Genomic DNA, 20,394 nt, shown 5'->3' with positions numbered 1-20,394 from the left:
GCACCACATCCTTTGGTAATAGCAAGAGCTCAAGAGCTGGGATGTCTACATCTGGGAGAAGAGGGCTGAAAACTTAGCCATGCCCGAACAACTGCTTCAGGCCACCCATGAGAAGAGTGCCATGATCAAAGCTAAACTTAAGAAAGCCATGATCAATTGTCTTGTGGCAACTAAAGCCACCCTAAAGGAGCTAGCCAACGGGAAGTAGAGGCAAATGTTGATCCCAATTAGAGAGTCGGTCAATAGTGTAGGATCTAAGAAGATCCATAATGGTGCTGTTGGGTAGCTTCAGCCTGGCTATTTCTCTTTGGATGTAAAGTCCATTTTAGAACCTAAGTTCTTGAATAAAGAAACCCAAAAAGGATTGCAAAAGCGGCCATCTCGGTCAGAGAGAATGACTTTGGGAAAGCCATGGGTGAGGAAAGATAGTCTTAATGCATAGCTTAACAGCTTAAAGGGCAAACAGGGTCTTCTTGCAAGGTACAAAGTATGCTTGCCTGCTAAATCTATCAACTATGGTCCATATCATGTCATTATGAGAGGACGTAGTCGGGGCAAACCAATAATAAAGTCCATTGAAATCTCTTCCCATGGACCTTTAGGAATAGTTAGGAGCATTAAAAGACCAAAAGATTTCCCATGATGGCGTTTAATTCTTTGATAAACAATATATTCAAACACAAATTTTGCAATGTTATGTTTCATGTTAGGCCAAAATAAATATTCTTTACATGCAGCTAATGTGGATTGAATTCCTTTATGTAGCTAATGTGGATTGAATTCCTTTATGTAGCTAATGTGGATTGAATTCCTTTATGTCCCATATATGCAGGAGCATGCATCTCAATCATGACTAATTCTCTAAGTGGTGCAGTGATGCAAAGTCTCTTTTGAAAGAACAAAAATCCATTTGCATAAGAGTAATCATTTAGCTGCAAAGAATTGTTAGCCTGTATGGTATTCCATGCATGTGAAAAATCAGGATCATCCGCATATGAGTCAATCATGGCATCAAAAGATTGCACTTGAATGGCAGACATGTTATTCAAATAAGCATGTTTAAGTTCATCAAATGAATTAGAATTGCAAACAGAACTTTGGTTATCATCAAGAGGTCTGCAACTACATTAACGCGACCTAGTTGATATTGGATCATAGGGTGAAAATTTTGGATAAAAGAAGTCCATTGGATGTAGCAATCCGATATTAAAGATTGGGTCAGCAAGTGCTTTGATAGCCTGTTGATCCATCTTTATCAGTACCTCATATCCCATGAGATAATGATTTCATATTTTGAGGGCATGGTCAAAAGCCAAAAGTTCCTTGTCATCGGTACTATACTTGGCTTCATTGGGTTTAAGCTTGCGACTCTCATAAGCTATGGGATGGTCATCTTGCATGAGGACTGCGCCTATGCCAGATCCACTACCATCTATGACAACTAAAAAGAAAGGACGGTCAAAATTTCGGAGTTGTAGGACAAGTGCATGGGTCAATAAGTACTTCAAAGTTTTGAAGGACTTTCGTTGAGTGTCACCCCATCGAAAAATTGTCTTCTTGCAAAGCAAGATGATCAATAGGAGAGCAATGAGCAAGAAATTCTTTCAGAACTTGCGATAAAAAACCTCCTAGACCTAGAAAAAATCTAACTTCATTGGCATTTTCAGGAGTAGGGTAGTCTCGAATGGTATGGACTTTCTTAAAGTCTACTCGAATAGCATCAACCAATACAATATGGCCTAGATATTCCATCTCAATTTGAAAGAAATAACATTTGTCAGGGTTAGCATATAATTGATTTTCTCAAAAAATCAAAGACAATACTTAAGTGATCCTTGTGTTCTTCTTCAGAGTGACTGTAAACAAGAATATCATCAAAGAAAACAATCACAAAGTGTTTATAATCTATAAAAAAATTATTCATCATGCGTGCAAATGTGGCAGGAGCATTAGTGAGACCAAAGGGCATGACAACAAACTCATAATGTCCTGATTGTGTTCGGAAAGCAATCTTGAAGATATCAGCAGAGGATCCATGCGAATTTGATGATACCCAAACTTTAAGTCAATTTTACTAAATACACTTGCACCTTTCAATTTATCTAATAGTTCATCAATTCTAGGTATTGGGTAGCGGTTCTTAACAATCACTTTATTTAGTGCTCTCTATAGTCTATCCACATCCTAAAGGTTTTATTCTTTTTCTGCACAAGCAAGACAGGTGCACCAAACAGGGAGCTACTAGGGCGAATGAGACCTTTGTCAAGCAATTCATCTACTTGACGTTGCACTTCTTGTTGTTGCAAAGGGCCGTGTCTATATGGTGCTTTGTGAGGCGATTGAATGGGTCATCAATTCTAGGGATTGGGTAGCGGTTCTTAACGGTCACTTTATTTAGTGCTCTATAGTCTATGCACATCCTAAAGGTTTTATTCTTTTTCTGCACAAGCAAGAAAGGTGCACCAAACAGGGAGCTACTAGGGCGAATGAGACCTTTGTCAAGCAATTCATCTACTTGTTGACGTTGCACTTCTTGTTGTTGCAAAGGGCCATGTCTATATGGTGCTTTGTGAGGCGATTGAATGCCTGGAAGAAGTTCTACTTTATGGTCTAAGTCACCATGAGAACGGGGTAGATGGGGAGGATAGTCATCCACAAAGCAATCGTTAAAAGAAGCAAGAAATTTTTGTTGTTGTGGTGAGAGAGAAGATTCTTTCTTTTCTACTTCATTAACATAAATCATGTACACTTTCTCATGTTTCCTTAACGCACGACGTGCTTGTGTGTGAGAGATGAGTGGAAACATTTCAAGAGAAGAGTGACCAGATAAAGAGAGAGATCGATTATTGAAATTGAAAGACATAGTGTGTGTATGATAATTAATCTGTGGATGATGTTTGTGTCTAAATGGCATACAAAGAATAACATCTGTGGAGTGCAAAGGTGCAATAAGAAAATTTCGTTTTTCCTTATAACGACCAATAGAAATTTCGAGATCTTTTATTTCACATGTGCCATTCTACCTAGTTCCTTGAAAAGTAGTTTTAACTTTCTAAGCAAAAGGAGAAGTTTCAAGTTGGAGTTTCTTAATAAGTTTTTCAGAGATGAAGTCATATGAACTACCATCATCATGTAAAACACATACTTAAAAACCATTTATATGACCTTTCATTCGTAATAAAGTATGTAGCAAGTGAGACATACCTAGACCAGAGATGAAGTCATGTGAACTACCATCATCATGTAAAACACATACTTAAAAACCATTTATATGACCTTTCATTCGTAATAAAGTATGTAGCAAGTGAGACATACCTAGATCAATATATTATGTAGTGTTCACCTCGAATTGAAGAGCGTTTTCAGTCCAATCTCGAGTGAAATCGAGATCATCAATAGCGCTATCCTCTTCAATATAGTGGAGTTTTGCCGATGAAGGATCATCCTTTGGAAACTTAGCAAGGCATTGAGACTGTTTATGGCCCAGCTTATGGCATTTATAACAAAAGATGGGATATTTGTGCTGCGAATCAGCACGTAGTGCGTGCACGCTATTGTGGCTAAGATGGGGCTTTGAATTTATATCATTTGGCTTTTTACATCTTTGCGACCATCAAAGCACGAAAAAGTAAAGGAGAGACAACTTATCTTTTGTTCTTTGCGGGTTTGTTGAGTGTTGAATGCAGCTCACAAGAAAAAGTAAAGGAGCGACAACTTATCTTTTGTTCTTTGTGGGTTTGTTGAGTGGTGTCGAATGCAGCTCGCAAAATTTTACCAATTCGGTTGTCTTCAACGTCTAAGTCATGCAGTCGCTTGTTGTTACGGTCTTGTAATTGGCGTTCAGCATCTTGAAGTTATTGTTACAACAAATAAATTTGTTGTTCCAAAGTAGCATCAGGCAAAGGGGTATCCATGTCGGAGTTGTGTTACAAACGAGTTGTTGTGCTTGATGCGACATGATGAAGTAAATAAAATTGAAAGCAAAAAGCTATTTAATTAAAGGCTTTAGATATCACGCTTGAGCTTTGAGGTGCCTTCTTTTGGAGAGGAAAGAGGTGGGAAAAGGCTCTTGTGACTATGAAGAAGAGCCCTTAATTCTCTGGATTGCAGACGAAACCCTTCAAGATGGGTGTACAATCTGATATTTTGGACGATCCAAGCTCATCTGTATGGTCAGATCATTGTATGGTGCAGCAGATGAGGAGCAAGGTTGCCCATGCAAGAAGCGCACGACGCGACTGTCTGAGAGAGAAAATTTTTGTTTTGTTTTTTTCTCTCTCTTTTTTTTTCTCTTTCTTTCTTTTTAACTCATATGCCGTGCTGACTATGGGTGAGGAGTCTCTCCTATCCCGTTCGCTGTAGAGCTCCCTCGCTTGGCGAACAGACATGCATCATCTGTTGGCAAGTTGCATCATCCAAGAGAGAGAGTTTGTTGTCTCTCCTCATGCTGGTCTTTGATTGCGTAGCCTTTGCTGTGTGTCGTGGCCGTTTTGCACTGTAGAGGTAGCGCCGTTGCGCATTGTTGTGTATTGCGTTACCTATGTCCGTTAACTGCTACCGACCGTGTGCTGTATCTCTCCACGTGGCTCTTCTACGCCATTTATCTTGTCTCGTGTCACCTTGGCACCGCCAATTGCGGTGTGGTGTGGATTTACTGCCGCTTTGGTTGTTGCTGGCCTTGTAGAGTGGAAGCACTTAAGGTCTCTCAACCATTGGCGCCGCTTTGAGCCTCCTTCGTTGTACCCTTCGGTTGATGTGTGTGCTTGGGACTCATTGGTTGGTTAGCTACAAGTTTGCGCTTGTTGCTAGGCTATCCCCTGCACTGTTGAGCACGGAGATGCTGTGTGTACAGCACCGTTATCTACACCCTCTGGTGGTTGTTGATGGCTCTATGTTGCTACCATCTGTGATGTGGGGCTCTGCACAGATTACTCATGATTAACCCAAAGCTTTCAAGGCCCTCGAAATCATTAGCAACTGGTAAAAAAAAATATTTCTTGAAAATAATTCAAGCGTTGACATGGCAGTGCTACGTCCTTTTACCTTCTCTCTTGCTTTGAACTCCACAGGATCTTGCAAATACCAATGCTATTTATTAACCACCAACACCATAGCCTAAAGCTTTGAAAATAGATAATAAGAATATAAATAGCAAGATATGCACGACAAAGAGAGTGGGTTAGATCTCTCCCCATGCATGAGTGAGCATGCTTCCTCATGCATGCATTTATTTATTAGCAAAAAGCAAGTGCTCAAAAATAGCTTGATACATTCCACTTTGGGCTATTAATATAAAAAAGTAACGTGGTCTCCAAGCTTGGCCATTTACATTAAAAGTGTAGCAATTTAATTAAATGAAAGTATGAGCGAGCGACATCGGCGCACACCAAAACCCTACGATCGCACACCGACAAAAATTCATCGTGGCCACGCTACTCCGTGCACTGATCTGCTCACCAAAAACACGACACATTAAATCTCGCTTATCCCCCCTTCACGATGCGACCACTGCTCCACGCTCTCGCACGTAACCAGTCACGACCGTGTAGCAAATGAACGTACTATAAATACCACATAAAATATCAAATAATTCCACAATTCACATTTCCTTAACATTCTTACCTTGTACCAGTATGGCCCCATGGTTGCCAAAACATGGACCCAATCCCCAAAGTCGTCAGGCTCCTGGTGGAGAGGCTCATAGTCTTGGTTCTCATCTTCACTATCCCAATAATTTGTTACAACATTAACACATTCCAACAATTTGTTTACAACATTTACACATGTTAACTAAAGCTGTTTTTGGATAATCACAACGGCAACTCATCAAAGATGTAGTGTCTATTACCTTATGGACGACACTTATCAAAGATACAGTGTCTAGACTAGTAGAGATGGTAGTGAAGCCTCTTGCTCTTAAGACCAAAATTGATCAATGAGCGACAAATCATCTAGTCTTTCATGGGTGCTGCATCTCATATCGCGATACTTGGTTTTAGTAATATAATCCCACATTATTTCTCCCTCCTCCTACTTAAGGTTATGTATCTATGCAATGGTGCTCTATCTCACTCCATTGTACAAGAATCCCATAATGAAAGTGTATATCAAGACCTTGTAGCTGGCCTTTTCAAGTGGGTTTAGTACACTAGCTTGCTTTTCCTTTAAGGCAAAGTCCGAATGAACATTTTTTGATGGGATCATCAATCTGTCCCATTGGCCTCATAAATTTGATAAAACTTCTCTATAGGTACTGAATGGGATCTTGAGTTCTATCAAATTTAGTCATCGTCCTTGAGATGTGGATTAGCTTGGTTTTGCCCAACTCTAAGTCTTTAGGTGCTATGTTTATCATAACCCCCCTTCCCATTTCAAATGTCATCCTTAACATGTCTTTTACATGTTCATGTGGTGGCAGAACGTAAGGAGGCGTGGTTGCTTGAAACCCTCTTATGAGAGTAGCATTGATGCACAATCCATTGATGCACAATGGAGTGACTAGGGTGGATCATAAGTTATGGAGTGCATGATTCGTAACATAGCTTAATGATAATGATGATGATTAAGCTAAATAGATGATTAAGTACACATGAGTTTGATTAAGACTAAAGTTGCTTAAATGACTCATAAAAAGATACCTCTTATATATAGGCACAAGTATAAGAGGTTTAATTCCTTAATCTTCTCCTATATCTGCCCCACCACCCTAGATGTATGGTGGGTTGGATGAGAAAATTGCTCCCTAATTCTCTGACATATAAACTTGTGGGTACCTAGATGACATGCATGAATCTATAATGTCCTTTTACACCTTTAATAAGACTTTTAGACATTTACATAAGTGCTTGGACCTTAGAACATTTTCTTATACCTATGAGCTTAATACACCTTAGGACTTTGAGCCATGGATGTTACTTGACCTATCCAACATTCTCCCCCTCAAGTGAAATCCATCCCTCTAGAAGGGATTTAACCTATTCTATAGATTTTCACCATTTTACATTGGGTGATGTTTTACACAAGGTAGGAGGGAAATGATATGGCTTTTTAAGCCTTTAATACTTTCACAATGCTCAATCATCATGGTCTATATTTGCCTCTTTAGCTGTTCCAATAGTCTTCTCAGCTTCATTTTCTACAAGATTGGCTTGTGCATTCTTCTTGAAGAAGTAGTCCTCCTCTAAGTGCTTGGTCCTTCCACAATAGTTACACTTAAGCTTATCCTTTTCTTTGATTGGTCCTTTGTTGAATCTTTTACCGGTGTAGAAAGCTTCAAAGTTGTAATCTCCCCCATCTTGCATGCTCTTCATCTTCTTCTCTTCTTCTTAGAGTGATAAGATCACCCCTTGTTGGTTCTGGCAGGTTCTTGAAGGTTATGACTATGTTGTAATAGTCTACTTTTGGCATGCGCTCGAGGAGCATAGCCACTGCATCACCTTTAGGTATTGGAGCTCCGATTGGCAATTACTTGTGAGATGATGCTTCTCATGTGATTCACATGAGTTGCAAAAGAGTCTCGAGGTTTCATTTTCAAGCCAAAAAATTCAATTTTAAGTGCTATTTTAGAATTACTTTCCCTTAGCCCCAAACAATTTTCGTGGCTCTCCTCCCATGCATCTAAGGATGAATCAAGATAAAAAATATGATGAATGTAGTTATCACTTAGTGTAAGTGCTATGATAGAGAGTGCTTTATCATCTCTAGTAATCCGTGCAAGCTCAATTGTGAGTTTCTTCTCCTTACTATTAAGTATGCTCTATATAACCCTTCTCTCATTAGATGATACTTAACTTCATTTACCATGTATGAAAACCCAACCCCGGGGAATATTGGGTAATCTCAGTGGCTTGGAATGGATGGATGGATGGATGGAACTAAGCTTTAGGCTAGTGCCCGGCAAATGGTGCCAAATATGTCCAAGTCAAGAACTTATCTTAGCCTTGTGGAAGTTGTGGACCTTACCTTAAGAGCCACTACCAATACCACTTACCTTTAATTAGAGCAGTGGAGGTTATCAAAATTTTTACCTTTATTTTGAATAATTAGAGCAGTTGAGGCTATCAAATTTTCTGCTGCTTTGTTTTCTTCATTGTCGCCATGGCGGCAGACCTATCTGAAGATGTGGCGGAGCTCAAGTTATTGCTTAGCCAGGCGACTCGCCCCCACGTGCAAAGTATGCTGTCATCAGAGATTCAAACCTTGGAAAAGGTTAGTGTTTCCAAACTTTAATTTTTATTTCACATATTCAAAACCCTGGCCCTAACAGGATCAGAGCTCTGTAAGACACCAACCCTTACCGTAAACGTGTCAGAGCTGTAGTCCTGCATGAAACAGATCTGTGTAACGCAGTAAAGAACTAACCCTAACTTAGTCAAAGCTTTAAAAAATCGTCTTGTATCAGAGACGGGATTACCCGACCTGTAATGTAGCAGGGTGTAGCAAAACCCTTTTCTGTAAAAATAAAAGGAAAATCTAACCCTAACTGAGTCGTCTAAAACTCTGAATAAGCTAGAAAACCCTAAACCTTAAAGCTTACTGAAGGACCATTTCCTCTGCTGTTGTGAAATCCTTACGGGTTGAAAAGGCAAGCTACAAGCCTACGTGTGTTTTCGTTAACCCTAAATGAATTTTGTTGCTTTGGCCCAGGTAACTGCATTGGCTTCACAAAAGCAAGCGAAAGCTGCCCCCCTCCGAACGGCAGTAGTAACATCTGAAGTCCGTTATGTAACACTTTCTAGCTTCAGCTGGGATCAAGATATCGAGAAAGTCAAGGTACGTTTTGTGCAAACTTTCTGTGAGGCTTTTTGTGCATCAACACAGTGCTCGATTTTAATGTTGAATCAAATTCACGTATGAAATCCACAAAGTGTATGCACTTTAGTGTGTGTTGACTACCATGAGTATATAACATGCAGGTTCCTAAAAGGTGAATTTGGGCAGGTTCCTGGATTCATCTAGGTATATATATATATATACATACATGTATGTATGTATATACATATATAATTTTTGAGAATTGAAATGCACCTATACATTAAATGCACGAATGTTTATGTTTGCATGTATCTATATACATACATGCATATATACATGTATTATCAGAGGCACACATTGCATATTACATAGTATAAAATATGTGTGTCACCATTTTCGGAATTCATGGGATTCACAAGCATTTATGAGTATTTCACTGATTTATTGACATGTTTTGGGAGTGAAAGGTTTATTTTTGGGCACCTTGGACATCATTATGGGCACCCAAGAATAGGATTCAAGGTTTGTATTTTGCATGGGTGAGTCGTTCCCGACAGGTCATTGGATTAACAGAAGGACATTTTGTATTATACATGTGAAACAGTCCATGTCTTAGACGTAATTGTTAAAAGATCAATGATTGTTTTAAGTGGAAAGCAGTAGCAAAAACAAAAGCAGATCACTATAATGGGGCTGATTTGAGCATACTTCGAGCTAAGGTGGCTACATCAAGAGCAAGTCCACTCTTTCTCACTCCCCCTAACAAGCAGTACAGTTGTTTTCAGGGCTTTTAAGTTTCTTGGGTGTGGTACTACACGTTTCAACTTTCAACATTGTTTCTCACAAGGAAAAACTGATTAAGGGGTTTTGACAAATTTTGCAGACATCTGGGCTATCTGCGTAGCTGTCCATATAGTCTATACAAAACTGGCAATGATTGTAGCCTTGACCCTAAATTTGGATTAACTTACCCTTATCTTGGGTTAGTCCACGCCCCTAACCTTGGGTAATCCTAACCCTAGGTTAGTTGGGACGTAACAGTTCGCAGACGTAGACCATGGTTGGGTGGTGAGTTAGTGCTTACACCTTTTATTTGGTTTAGTACTAACCTTGTTTAAGCCTGTGTTTACGAGATTCTTGGAGTGGCAAACCTCTTACAACCAGTATTAGACCTTACCTAAATATGGAGGTGGGATGTAACCTTTTTGTACAATATAATACAGCCTATCTTTCTTTGTTGTCCATTTGTTAGTTGCTCCTATGCAGTGTTTAGGGCTGAAAGAAGACTCCCAGAGCTTCTGCATGTCACATTGGTATCAAGGCATCAGGCTTAGCAAAACAAGTGCTGAAGGTGTCCCAGGAAAGTGCATAGGTCCAAGGAGAGTAACAATGAACATAGACTTGGTAGAGTTCCCATGGGGCTGGTCAGAGTTAGCAACACACAAGGAAATGGCAGTCCCGAGAGTCGGATGCCATTTGGGGCATACCAAGAACGGCTCTCGGGTAAGGGTTCCAAGGGGTGGAGCAAGAATGCAAGGATCAACCTTAGGAAGGAGACCATTGAAGTGTTAAGGGACAGGGCGTGAAGGCAAGGAGACCAAGTGGAATAGATGCACAGATCTCATACGAGGGTTCGAGTAGCATTAAAGTTTGGCAAGGTTTTTCGTGGACAAGTTGCGAGGAAGGAAGAAAGACAAGTGTGGGATTCCATGAGGAGACAAAGGGACGATGATGATCATCCAAGGTCAAAGATTGGAATCTTGTTATCAAGTTTAGTAGGAGGGGATGTCATGTGCACACATGGACGTGGCATTCACATGATCAAATCGTGCAATCCCAGAATGGTGCCTAATGTTCAATGTGAGACCATCAATCCTAGTTTATTGATGTTATAGTCATCCTAGTTTAATGGCATTCTAGTTGTCCTAGTTTAACGACATTGTGGTCGTCCTAGTTTAATTGCCCTAGTTTAGCGACATTGCGGTCATCCTAGTTTAGCGACGTTTAAGTCGTTCTAGTTTAACAACATTGTGATCGTCCTAGTTTAACGATGTTTCTACGTCCTAGTTAACGACATTGCGGTCGTAGTTGTTGCATGCGCGGAAGCCTTTGTTGAACTTATCCACAGTCCTAAGCTTTGATTAAGAACAAGATGTTGATTAAACATGATTAAGACAAAGGAGAGAGAGATTGGTGTCAGGGTTTTTCTTTGTATTATATGGTACAAAAAGGTTGCTTAATGAATGTACATGGCTAAGGCCCTTGGTCAGCCTCGGAGGGGTTGACCTCTTGCCTCTACATATGCTTAATTGAATGACTTCTATGATAAACTGATCAATGAATGACTTGACTATGCTGAATTATGACTTGTACTATATATATGTGAGAAAGGAGTTGGTTGGCCAGTCTTGAATGCTGTCAGCTTGGACAAATAGCCCCAAAAATCCTCATAAATGTTGTGCTATATTCAAGGTCTTGTCCACACCTGATGCCCCTTCATTTTGGCGCTTGGCTACCTGTTGCCTAGGACCCCATGTTGGCTTTGCTGACTGTACTCTGCTGCCTGTCGACAAGGTTCCATGCCCTTCCATGGTGATGACGATGGTGATGCTGCTACTGATGATGATGATGATGGTACTGACACTTATGTTGATGTTGACGATGCTACTAATGATGATGACACTATCCTACATGCTGTCTTAACTCCTATATTACTCAGATTTCATGTTGCAGATTAGCCATGGCACGTGCGTGCACGTGACATCCCCTCCTCCTAAACTTGACGGCGGGGTGGACACTCTTATCATCCTTCCTCCTCGGACTACTGATCTCCACTTCTTTAACTTTGACTCTTTTTGTTTGAACACTTTCACTTCTGATCTCCACTTCCAAGTCTTGTTGAAGAACTGAGTATCCGTTCCACTACTGTCCCCATGCTTGCTATCCCTTTCCCTTAACACAGTAGCGGTGCTCTTGCCGGAACTGATTGTGCCTGTTGCTAGGCCTTTGGAATTGATCTGAGAGCTTAATGATGTACTGTTTTTGAGTACATACCCTTAGGGAATGCTTTCCTCTAGCTTGGCCTGTTGTTGCAGAACACTCCATCTGCCACTTTGACTTCATTCTTCTGTTGGATTTGTGCACCTTCCTTGGGACCTATGCTTAGTGGTTGAGCCTGAAGGCTCTGATACCAATGTTGCATGTGCGGAAGCCTTTGCTGTAGTGATCCACAACCCTAAGCTTGATAAGAACAAGATGTTGATTAAACATGATTAAGACAAAGGAGAGAGAACAGGGAGATTGGTGTCGGGTATGAAACAAGCCCACAATGTGCTAAGGTATGTGAACAAGCCCATAAAAGCACGAAGCGTGTGAACAAGGGCTACAATGCACAATGAACTCACACCGTATGAATGTGCCCAAACTAAGCGCCAATGTGCGTGAAAAGAACACTATGCACCCAAACGTGCGAATAAAGCCCACAATGTGCTAATGCACGCGATCAAGGCTATAAAAGCACAAATAGTTTGAACAACACTAGCAATGTCAATGTGTGCATGAATCAAGGCTAACAATGCACAAAACGCAGCCCAAATGTGTTAATGTGCGTGACACCTCGCAAGACACCACTACGTGTAAACAAGATGCACGGTAAGTATAGATCACCCCAAACATACCTCTACGCGTAAACTGCCCCTAGCGTAAATGGATTGGAAAGTGTGGAGTGGCCAAAAACTTGGGAAGTGTAAATGGATTGGAAAGTGTGGAGTGGCCAAAAACTTGGGAAGTGTATACACACAAACCCTAAGTTTGGGTCCCCTTTTTTTTCTCCCTTTTGCTAGTATTCCAACATATTCATCCTTCTTGTATTCCTTCTTCCTCTCCCCTCACCTTGGCGGATGAGAGCTTTTCACTTAGTGAAGCTTGCCCTTTTTAACATGGTGGCCTTTCAGCCAAGCTTGCAAAACTGAGCCTTTTACTAGGCGATGATGCTTGCAACAAGAGTTGTGCGCTGTATGCTGCAAATTTTTTTAATCACTGAAGTGCTTGTTGAGGCATGTTTACTGAAGCGTGAGACGTTCACAGCTGCACATGAGATGCTGAGGCTCTGTGTTTTGCTCCCTCACGCGTGACGGTCACTGAGGCTATGCCTAGGCTGCACTTTTGTTGCACCAGCTGAAGCACTAAGCCTTTGAATAATCACAAAGGTGATGATGAAGGAACTGTTGTGCTTGCTAAAGACCAATTGCAACAGAATGCTTCCTGCTAATTCACTTCATGTTTCCCTACACAAAGAGCACTTCCAGCCAACACTTGCTTTGTGTTTCCCTCCACTGAGCCTGAGAAAGGTGATGATGATGTAGTAACTGCAAGTATCATTTTCGCAGCAGTTTTTACTCACTCACTCAGCTCATCATCACCTTCTTCAGGCTGAGGCGCAACGTGCAAGACGACTGCAAATTTTTTTTTACAGCACGTAAAACAGTAGATTTGAAGTCCACTTTTGGGTTGGAAGTTTTTGATGGTGTCAACTGAACAACTTTCCCCAGCAGTATCATACATCTGTACTGCACAAATTGTGAAGCCACATGCAGCATGGCTCACAACATGAATTGCCAGAATGCCTCTCCATAGATCCCAAAGACATTGATTTCTCGAAAAGACACCTTATTGGCCGAGGTTCATTTGGGCAAGTTTATGAAGCTTCTTGGTTTGGGATGAAGGTTGCTGTGAAAGAATTACCATGTGGGGACTCACAGCTCTTCAAAGAAGAAGCTTCAATATTGGCTAAGCTTCACAGCTCTTTCATTGTGCAGCTCATAGGATGGTCTGTTCAAAATTGGTCTCTCGTGTGCTGTATTTTGGCTACATAGTTATCATCTCCTATTGCTTTTTTTGTGCTGACAGGCACAATTGGCTTCTATGCCTGTTTCTGGATTGTGAGAACCATGTATGCCTCATCGAAGATTGATTGAGATTGAAATGTACCAGTTCTGAAGAGGGAAATTTTTGATGAGGACCTCACTCCTAATGACTTTTTGTGGCCAAGGGGATTGTAAGAAGATTGTTGGGAAGGATGCAATACATCAAATCTGATCAAAATTAACCAAGAATGCAGAAGATTGCATTGCATACATCAATATTGCATGAAACTCTTGCACTGATTCAATCCTTTTGCTTTGCATGCACCAAGGTAACATGTAAATGTCCCTTTTTGCTTGAATTTTAGCAAGATTCACAAATCTTTCAACACTTCTATGTTCTGTCTTCTCTGTGCCTTAATCTTGATAAAGCTCTTATAAACTTTGCACAAAAATCAAGAGGATTGATAGTAGAGAGTAAGGATTAGATACTTACAATTGTTTCTAGCAATCTGCACATAAATCTTTGCAATAAACTGATTTCTGCATAAGAAAGAGGAAGGTAAAAATAGCCTGCTGTTGCAAAAGCAAAACAAGTATGTGTGTTGATCCAGTTGCAAGATAAACGGGAAGGGAAAAAGACTGTTTATTTGCAAAAATCAAAAGTGTAGAGAAGAGTTCATCTCTACTGCTCCACGCACAAGGGAGAAAACACACATTGTTGTGCACAAGAACAGTCTGGATGTCACCATTTGGTCCCTTTCAATCTTGACCAGAGCCAAGGTGTGAACGAGGATTTTCCATAGAAGTAGGGAAGCCTTAGGATAGAAGACGCCTGTGTAAAGCCGAGACTTGTTGCAAAACTTGTGTGAAGGTTTATCTGGCATGTCTCTATCTGAAGGCAAACTACAAGACACGAGTTTAAAGGATTTCAGTCTTGAGTGTTCTGGGGGTTGTTCTCATAGGCTTGGATTGGTTTCATTGGTATCAGAGTCCAGCCCCTTGCCTACTCTATCCAAGCAGATGATCTTATGGCTATGGACAGGGCCGAAAGTTTGGAGGAACACAAGGAGAGGATTAGAATTTCGAGCACATGGTGGAACAACACATCGGGATCATCGATGCACAATTTGACCATCATAACTCTTTGACGAGGCAGCTTCGTCAAGAGCTTCAGGAAAAAGATGCAAATTTGAAGATGTACCGCGAAGACCCTCAAGTGAGGACAGTCTATCGTTCGAGGTGGAGACATGCATTCTTTTAGGGAGGCGATGGCTTGGAAGATCTCAGAAGGAGCACAACGAACAGAAGATGCAAGCTCCTCTGGTGGAAGATGGACCAACGGGTTGTTCCAAGCCCGATTATTTTGGGAGCCAGTGTTCTTGCCACGAAAAGAACAAAGTTTCAATGGAAACTATTTTGGGAGTTGAAAATTTTGATTTTCTCCTCAATATTTATGGGATTTTGTCCCAAAAATTTTGATTGCACATAAATATATTGGCGACAAGCTTTTCATCGAGATAAGTATTCATGATTAATGCTTTTCTTTTGCCAATATTTGGAATTTTGTACATGTTGAACTTCCTTGCTAACGCAAGTGGAGAGTGTTTCTCATGTCTATTTTGAGATGTGTTTCAAGAAAGTTCTTTTCTGAAAGGGGTTTTTGTTAGAAAACATCTGATTCTGGAAAAGGCTTCTCTATGGTTTTGATGAATAGTTTATGGTTTTGGTCTTGTGTATTGGAGGCTCCTAGCAATATGGGATGCTAGAATTGTCGCCTACACAAGGATCTCATATGGGGAGTATTCTAGTGGTATGGGACGCTAGAATATATTGCATATGCGGTTACAAAGGTATGAATTATTTATCAGTATCATGGATTGGTTGATTCTAGTCTATGAGTTGTTTTGAACCCAACATGGCAGGTATTTTGCGCTTGTATGGTTGGTCGAAGATATGCAAGGTTGTTCTCGACAACAGTGTGCCAGTTGAGCTTCCCTTCCCTTTTGTGTGAACATGTGCTTGTTTTGGCTGTTTAGCGGAGAAGAATTTCTCACATCAAGGATGCCATGGCACATACCTATAACATGAATGTGGATGGATCCCCAGAAAGACTCTCGTGTGAGCCCACTGACATGTCAACAGGATTTTATACCTTTTGTCACCATTTGGTCCATCTCCATTTTTGGAGCTACTTCTATGGGACTCACTCCATAGAGCGGCCAGATTTGTACCATGTTCACATGTGGCCAAGCCAGTGCTCCATGTGAAAGCATAGTCACAGGGGACGGCGGGGACGGAGCCTTGGAACGCTGGGATGCCGAAACGAGACGGCGCAGGGACGGGGACGGACGGACGTCCCCCGACGGACGTTTCAAACCGGGGACGGCGACGGGGACGGCGCAGGGACGGGGACGGCAGAGAACCGTTGCGCCCGTTTTTGGCCGTTGCGCTTGCCTGCCGCTTCCTAGCCGTTTATGGCTGTTGGGCCTGGGCTCTTCTAGCCGTTTATGGCTGTTGGGCCTTGGCGCTTGGCTCTTTGAGGCTTGGCCCTCTCTCTCTCTCTTGCCCTTGAGGCATCAAGTCGGAATGTTACTCCATCCACGACACTGGCACCCTCCATCTCCACGGCCTCTCAATCATTACGTGGCCCACGGCGACAATCTACACTTGGGGAGAATTGGAACCCCAAGTTGAAGGAGGAGGTGGATATGGCGGTGGCCCGCTTCTTCTTCCACGACCACATTGCCTTTCAAGCGGCTAGGTAAGTGCAATCGATCATTGCCAATTCATCATTCATGTTTTCATCATCCTAGTCCCCTTCTCATTAGTAAATTACTTTCTTGAATAGGTCGGAATACTTCAAGGTCATGGTTAAGAAGATTGGGGAGTATGGCTCAACCTATACGCCCCCCTCATCCGAGAGCTTGCGCACTACATTGCTCGACAAGGAGAAGCGCATTGTAGAGCAAGCGGCCGACAACACAAAGCGGCAATGGGAGAGGAACGGAGTCTCCCTCATTGTGATGGATGGAGTGACACCCGCAAGAGGAGTATTCACGGCATGGTTGCATATTCCCGCGGAGAGATGTACTTCATCTCATCTCATGATGCATCTGGCATTGGGAAGAGTGCGGATGTGCTTGCGGCAGAGTGGGCTACCACCATGGAGATCGTTGGCCCCGAGCATGTAGTGGGCTTTGTTGCGGATGGGGAGCCTTCCAATAGGGCGGTGGGAGCTATTGGACATGTCACGGTATCCTTTTGTATGGCTCGTTGCCTAAACAACCTCCTCAAGGACATCGGGGCATTACCATGGATCAGCCCGCTCATTGAGGAGGCCAACACCATGGTCTCCTTTGTCCTCAACCACCAAAGACTTCGGCATGAGTTCAACAAGAGGTCCTGTCTCTCTCTCCTCAAATATTCCGACACCCGGTTTGCCTACAACTTTCTCATGTTGGGCCGGTTGAAGGATTGTAGTGGTGCTTTGAGGGGGCTTTTCCTTAGCGACGAGTTTGTCGCCATGCAAGAGTCCCATACAAACACTGGCCAAGAGTGTAGGCTACGGCGGATGACGCCTCTTGGTGGGAGCGTGTGAAGACCACAGATGCTATGGTGAGGCCCATAGTCCACCTATTGAGGATTGTAGACGCTATGCAGCCATGCATAGGCAAGGTCTACGAGGCCATGGATGGCATGATAGAGAAGTTGAAAGACTTCGTGCCTGACGAAGACAAATACGAGGAGATCCATGCCTTGTGTCTAGGAAGGTGGAATTCCTACTACTCTCCATTGCATGCAGCAGCTTATGTGGTGGACCTAGAATTCCAAGGCAACAAGCAGGAGAGCAATCGGGAGGTGAGCGCTGGATGGAGGATCATCTTGGATCATCTTGTGCCTGATGCATCGGTTAGGTGCAAGATCAGGGACCAGCTTTCGATGTACAGGTCATTTCATGGCTCCTATGGCTGTCATGATGCACAGGTTGACCGCTCCAAAGTTGGTGCTGCTCTATGGTGGGAGGACTTTGGTTCAGATGGACCGGAGCTGCAGCAGCTTGCCATCCGCATACTTAGCCAGGCCGTCAGCTCCTCTTGCTTGGAGCAACTTTGGAGTACCTACAGCCACATTGCCTCTAGGAAGAGGAACCGACTCGGGGTAGAGCGTGCCAATGACCTTGTCTTCGTCAGCGCGAACTTGCGAATGCTTTGCAAGATCGTGACCAAGAAGGCAGATTCCTTCACCGAGTGGGAGATGAGTCAACAAGAAGAGCAACGGGAGGATGAGGTGCAGGAGCAGCATGCCAGTGAGGATGAGACTGAGGATGAGCTTGATGCTTCTTTGGCACAAGCTACCCATGACCATGAGGCGAGCACTTCACGTGGATGATCATTCATGGGCCTTACTACTTAGCTCTAGCCTCTAGCCTCTAGTCTTCAAAGTTCAGCACTTTTTTGTCATTGACTCATTTGAGTCCGTCCTTGTATTTTGCCTTCTTAAGGCTTAGTCCTGACTCCTTAGTCCTGACTCCTGAGTCATGACTCATTTTGTATCTACTTAATTATTAATATGACTCAAAAGCTTACCATTTTAGTGTAAATTTGTGCTCATTTTGATGTACTTCCAAAGTAGAATAAGTGCAGAGTAGAAAAATTTAAAAAAAAAAGTATTTTTTGAGTGCCGTTCCCTCCCCCGTCCCCGTTCCCTACTTATGGCCGTCCCCCGTCCCCGTCCCCCGTCACCATCCCCCGTCCCTTGTGACTATGTGTGAAAGGGTCGGTCATCTTGTGTCACATGGACGGGGACCAGTTTTGTGCCACTCGTCTGTGACTAGTATTGCGCCATATGAAGAGGAGCCTGTTTACTGCCACCCGTGTATTACCAGGATTGCATCTTACACATGGGACTGTCACTCCATGGTAGGACTGATATTTGTGCCAAGCTGTGTCTATGGGATTGTCACTCCATAGGAAGGCCCGTGCCAGGATTTGTGTTTTGCCTATGGGACTGTCACTCCATAGGAAAGCCAGGACTTTACATTTCTGTTGCGCTAGTTTTGTGCCCGACAAGAAATTCTTGTACAAGTTTCATGAATGAGAGATTTTGTCCATTACATGTGCACATGCATGCATAAACTTGTTTTTGCATGACTTGTTTGTTTTCGTGTGTTTGCTTGTTATGACGTGCCAGTACACTGGACAGGGACACCCCCAGTGTACCATGGGTGTACTGTTTGCTGTGAGACGAGTTGGTGTGGCATGTGAACAGGTGGTAAGTATTGCCTTTTTGGCCTTTTTCTAGTGTAAATTCTATAAAGTAGTGTAAACCTTAATATTTATAAGGTTGGGTGTTCACACATTTAAAAAAATGGCTGGACACCTTTTACCAAAGATTAATCATTAATTAAAGTTTAATAATGTTTTAAACAAGGATTGCATGGGAAGAGTTCTCTCCAACACGTGGATGGTGAAAGGGGTGGTGGATGGAAAGGGAGGCGACTAATGTATTGAGAGGTGGGAGTGGTTTTCTCATACCCGCCTACAGACACCCGATTGGCTGTTGCCCTATACCCGCCTCGGACTCGACTGCCTGGCTGCTGCCTCTGTACCCCCCAAGTGGCTGCTGCCCTGTACTCGCCAAGTGGCTGCTGTCTCTGTACCCCCCAAGTGGCTGCTGCCCTGTATCCGCCTGTTGTTGCAGCTCTGTACTCGCCTGTGGTTGCCCTGTACGAGGCTGTACTCACCTACAGCACGTGCTTCTACTGCCCTGTACCCGCCTACAGCACCTGCTGTGACTGTCCTGTACCCGCATGTTGCTGTTGTCCTATGTACCCGCTTGCTTTTGTCTTCTGTGCCTGCCGACTGCCAGCTCTATACCCGCCTCCAGCTCCAACCCGCCTGGTGGTTGTCTGCTGGGGTACCTGCCTGTTGCTGCATTGTACCTAGATTGTTTTGCCGATGCATTGCCCCAAGAGAACTACCTCTTGAGAGGTCCGAGTATCATCGCATAGATCTTGTGCTAGGTAGTTCCCCACCTAACAAACCCGCATATCGTGTGAGTGCCGCACAACAAGAGGAGATCATGAAGCAAGTTAATGAGCTTTTGGAGAAGGGTTTGGTTCAACCAAGCTCCTCACCCTTTTGTTCTCCTATGCTTCTTGTGCAAAAGAAGGACGAATCATTCCGCATGTGTGTGGATTATCAAGCTCTAAACAAGCTCACCATCAAGAAACGGTCTCCAATCCCATGCATAGATGACATTTTGGATAAGCTTGATGGCTCGGCTTGTTTTAGCCGTATAGACTTAAAGAGGCCACTATCACTAGATTCGTGTGGTATCCCAGGATGTCCATAAAACCGCATTTAGGACAGCTTTTGGATTGTATGAGTTTTTGGTGATGCCTTTTGGCCTTACCAATGCCCCGGTAACATTCAACCATATGATGGACAGGATATTTCGACCCATTGTAAATTCATAGGTGTATTCTTTGATGATATCTTGGTTTTCTCCAAGAATGAGGAGGAGCATAAGACTCATTTGGCTACAGTGTTTGAAGAGTTTCGAAAGCATAAACTCTTCATAAATGCTAAGAAAAGTGAGTTCTCTCTCAGAGATGCACAAAGATGATGTAAGAATGGAGCTTGCTAAGATTGAAACCATTCAGATGTCACGTGCATCCCGCACTTGGATGCCACGTAGACATTTCTGTACAGAAGGTGCAGGACCTGGGATGGTGATCTGGTCCCATGTGAGCCCAGTCCGGGATGAGTCAGCC

General features: G+C 42.8%; 1 protein-coding gene across 1 annotated transcript in view; it reads left to right on the top strand.

The window, feature by feature from the left end:
- Positions 1 to 8,029: 8,029 nt before the first annotated feature.
- The window catches only part of LOC147629293 (uncharacterized), a 33,340-nt gene continuing 20,975 nt past the window's right edge, over positions 8,030 to 20,394 (top strand). Inside the window, exons 1-2 of the mRNA XM_086812559.1 lie at positions 8,030 to 8,208; positions 8,647 to 8,772. Of these exons, the coding sequence (XP_086668685.1) occupies positions 8,098 to 8,208; positions 8,647 to 8,772 (237 nt within the window). The 5' untranslated portion in view covers positions 8,030 to 8,097. The remainder of the gene's footprint in view (positions 8,209 to 8,646; positions 8,773 to 20,394) is intronic.

The sequence above is a fragment of the Cibotium barometz genome, chromosome 18, assembly GCF_041138505.1.
Source record: "Cibotium barometz isolate CiBa-2024 chromosome 18, ASM4113850v1, whole genome shotgun sequence".
NCBI classification, from domain to species: Eukaryota; Viridiplantae; Streptophyta; class Polypodiopsida; order Cyatheales; family Cibotiaceae; genus Cibotium; species Cibotium barometz.
Note: the sequence above shows the minus strand (reverse complement) of the source record. Positions and strands in the feature narration are given on the sequence as shown.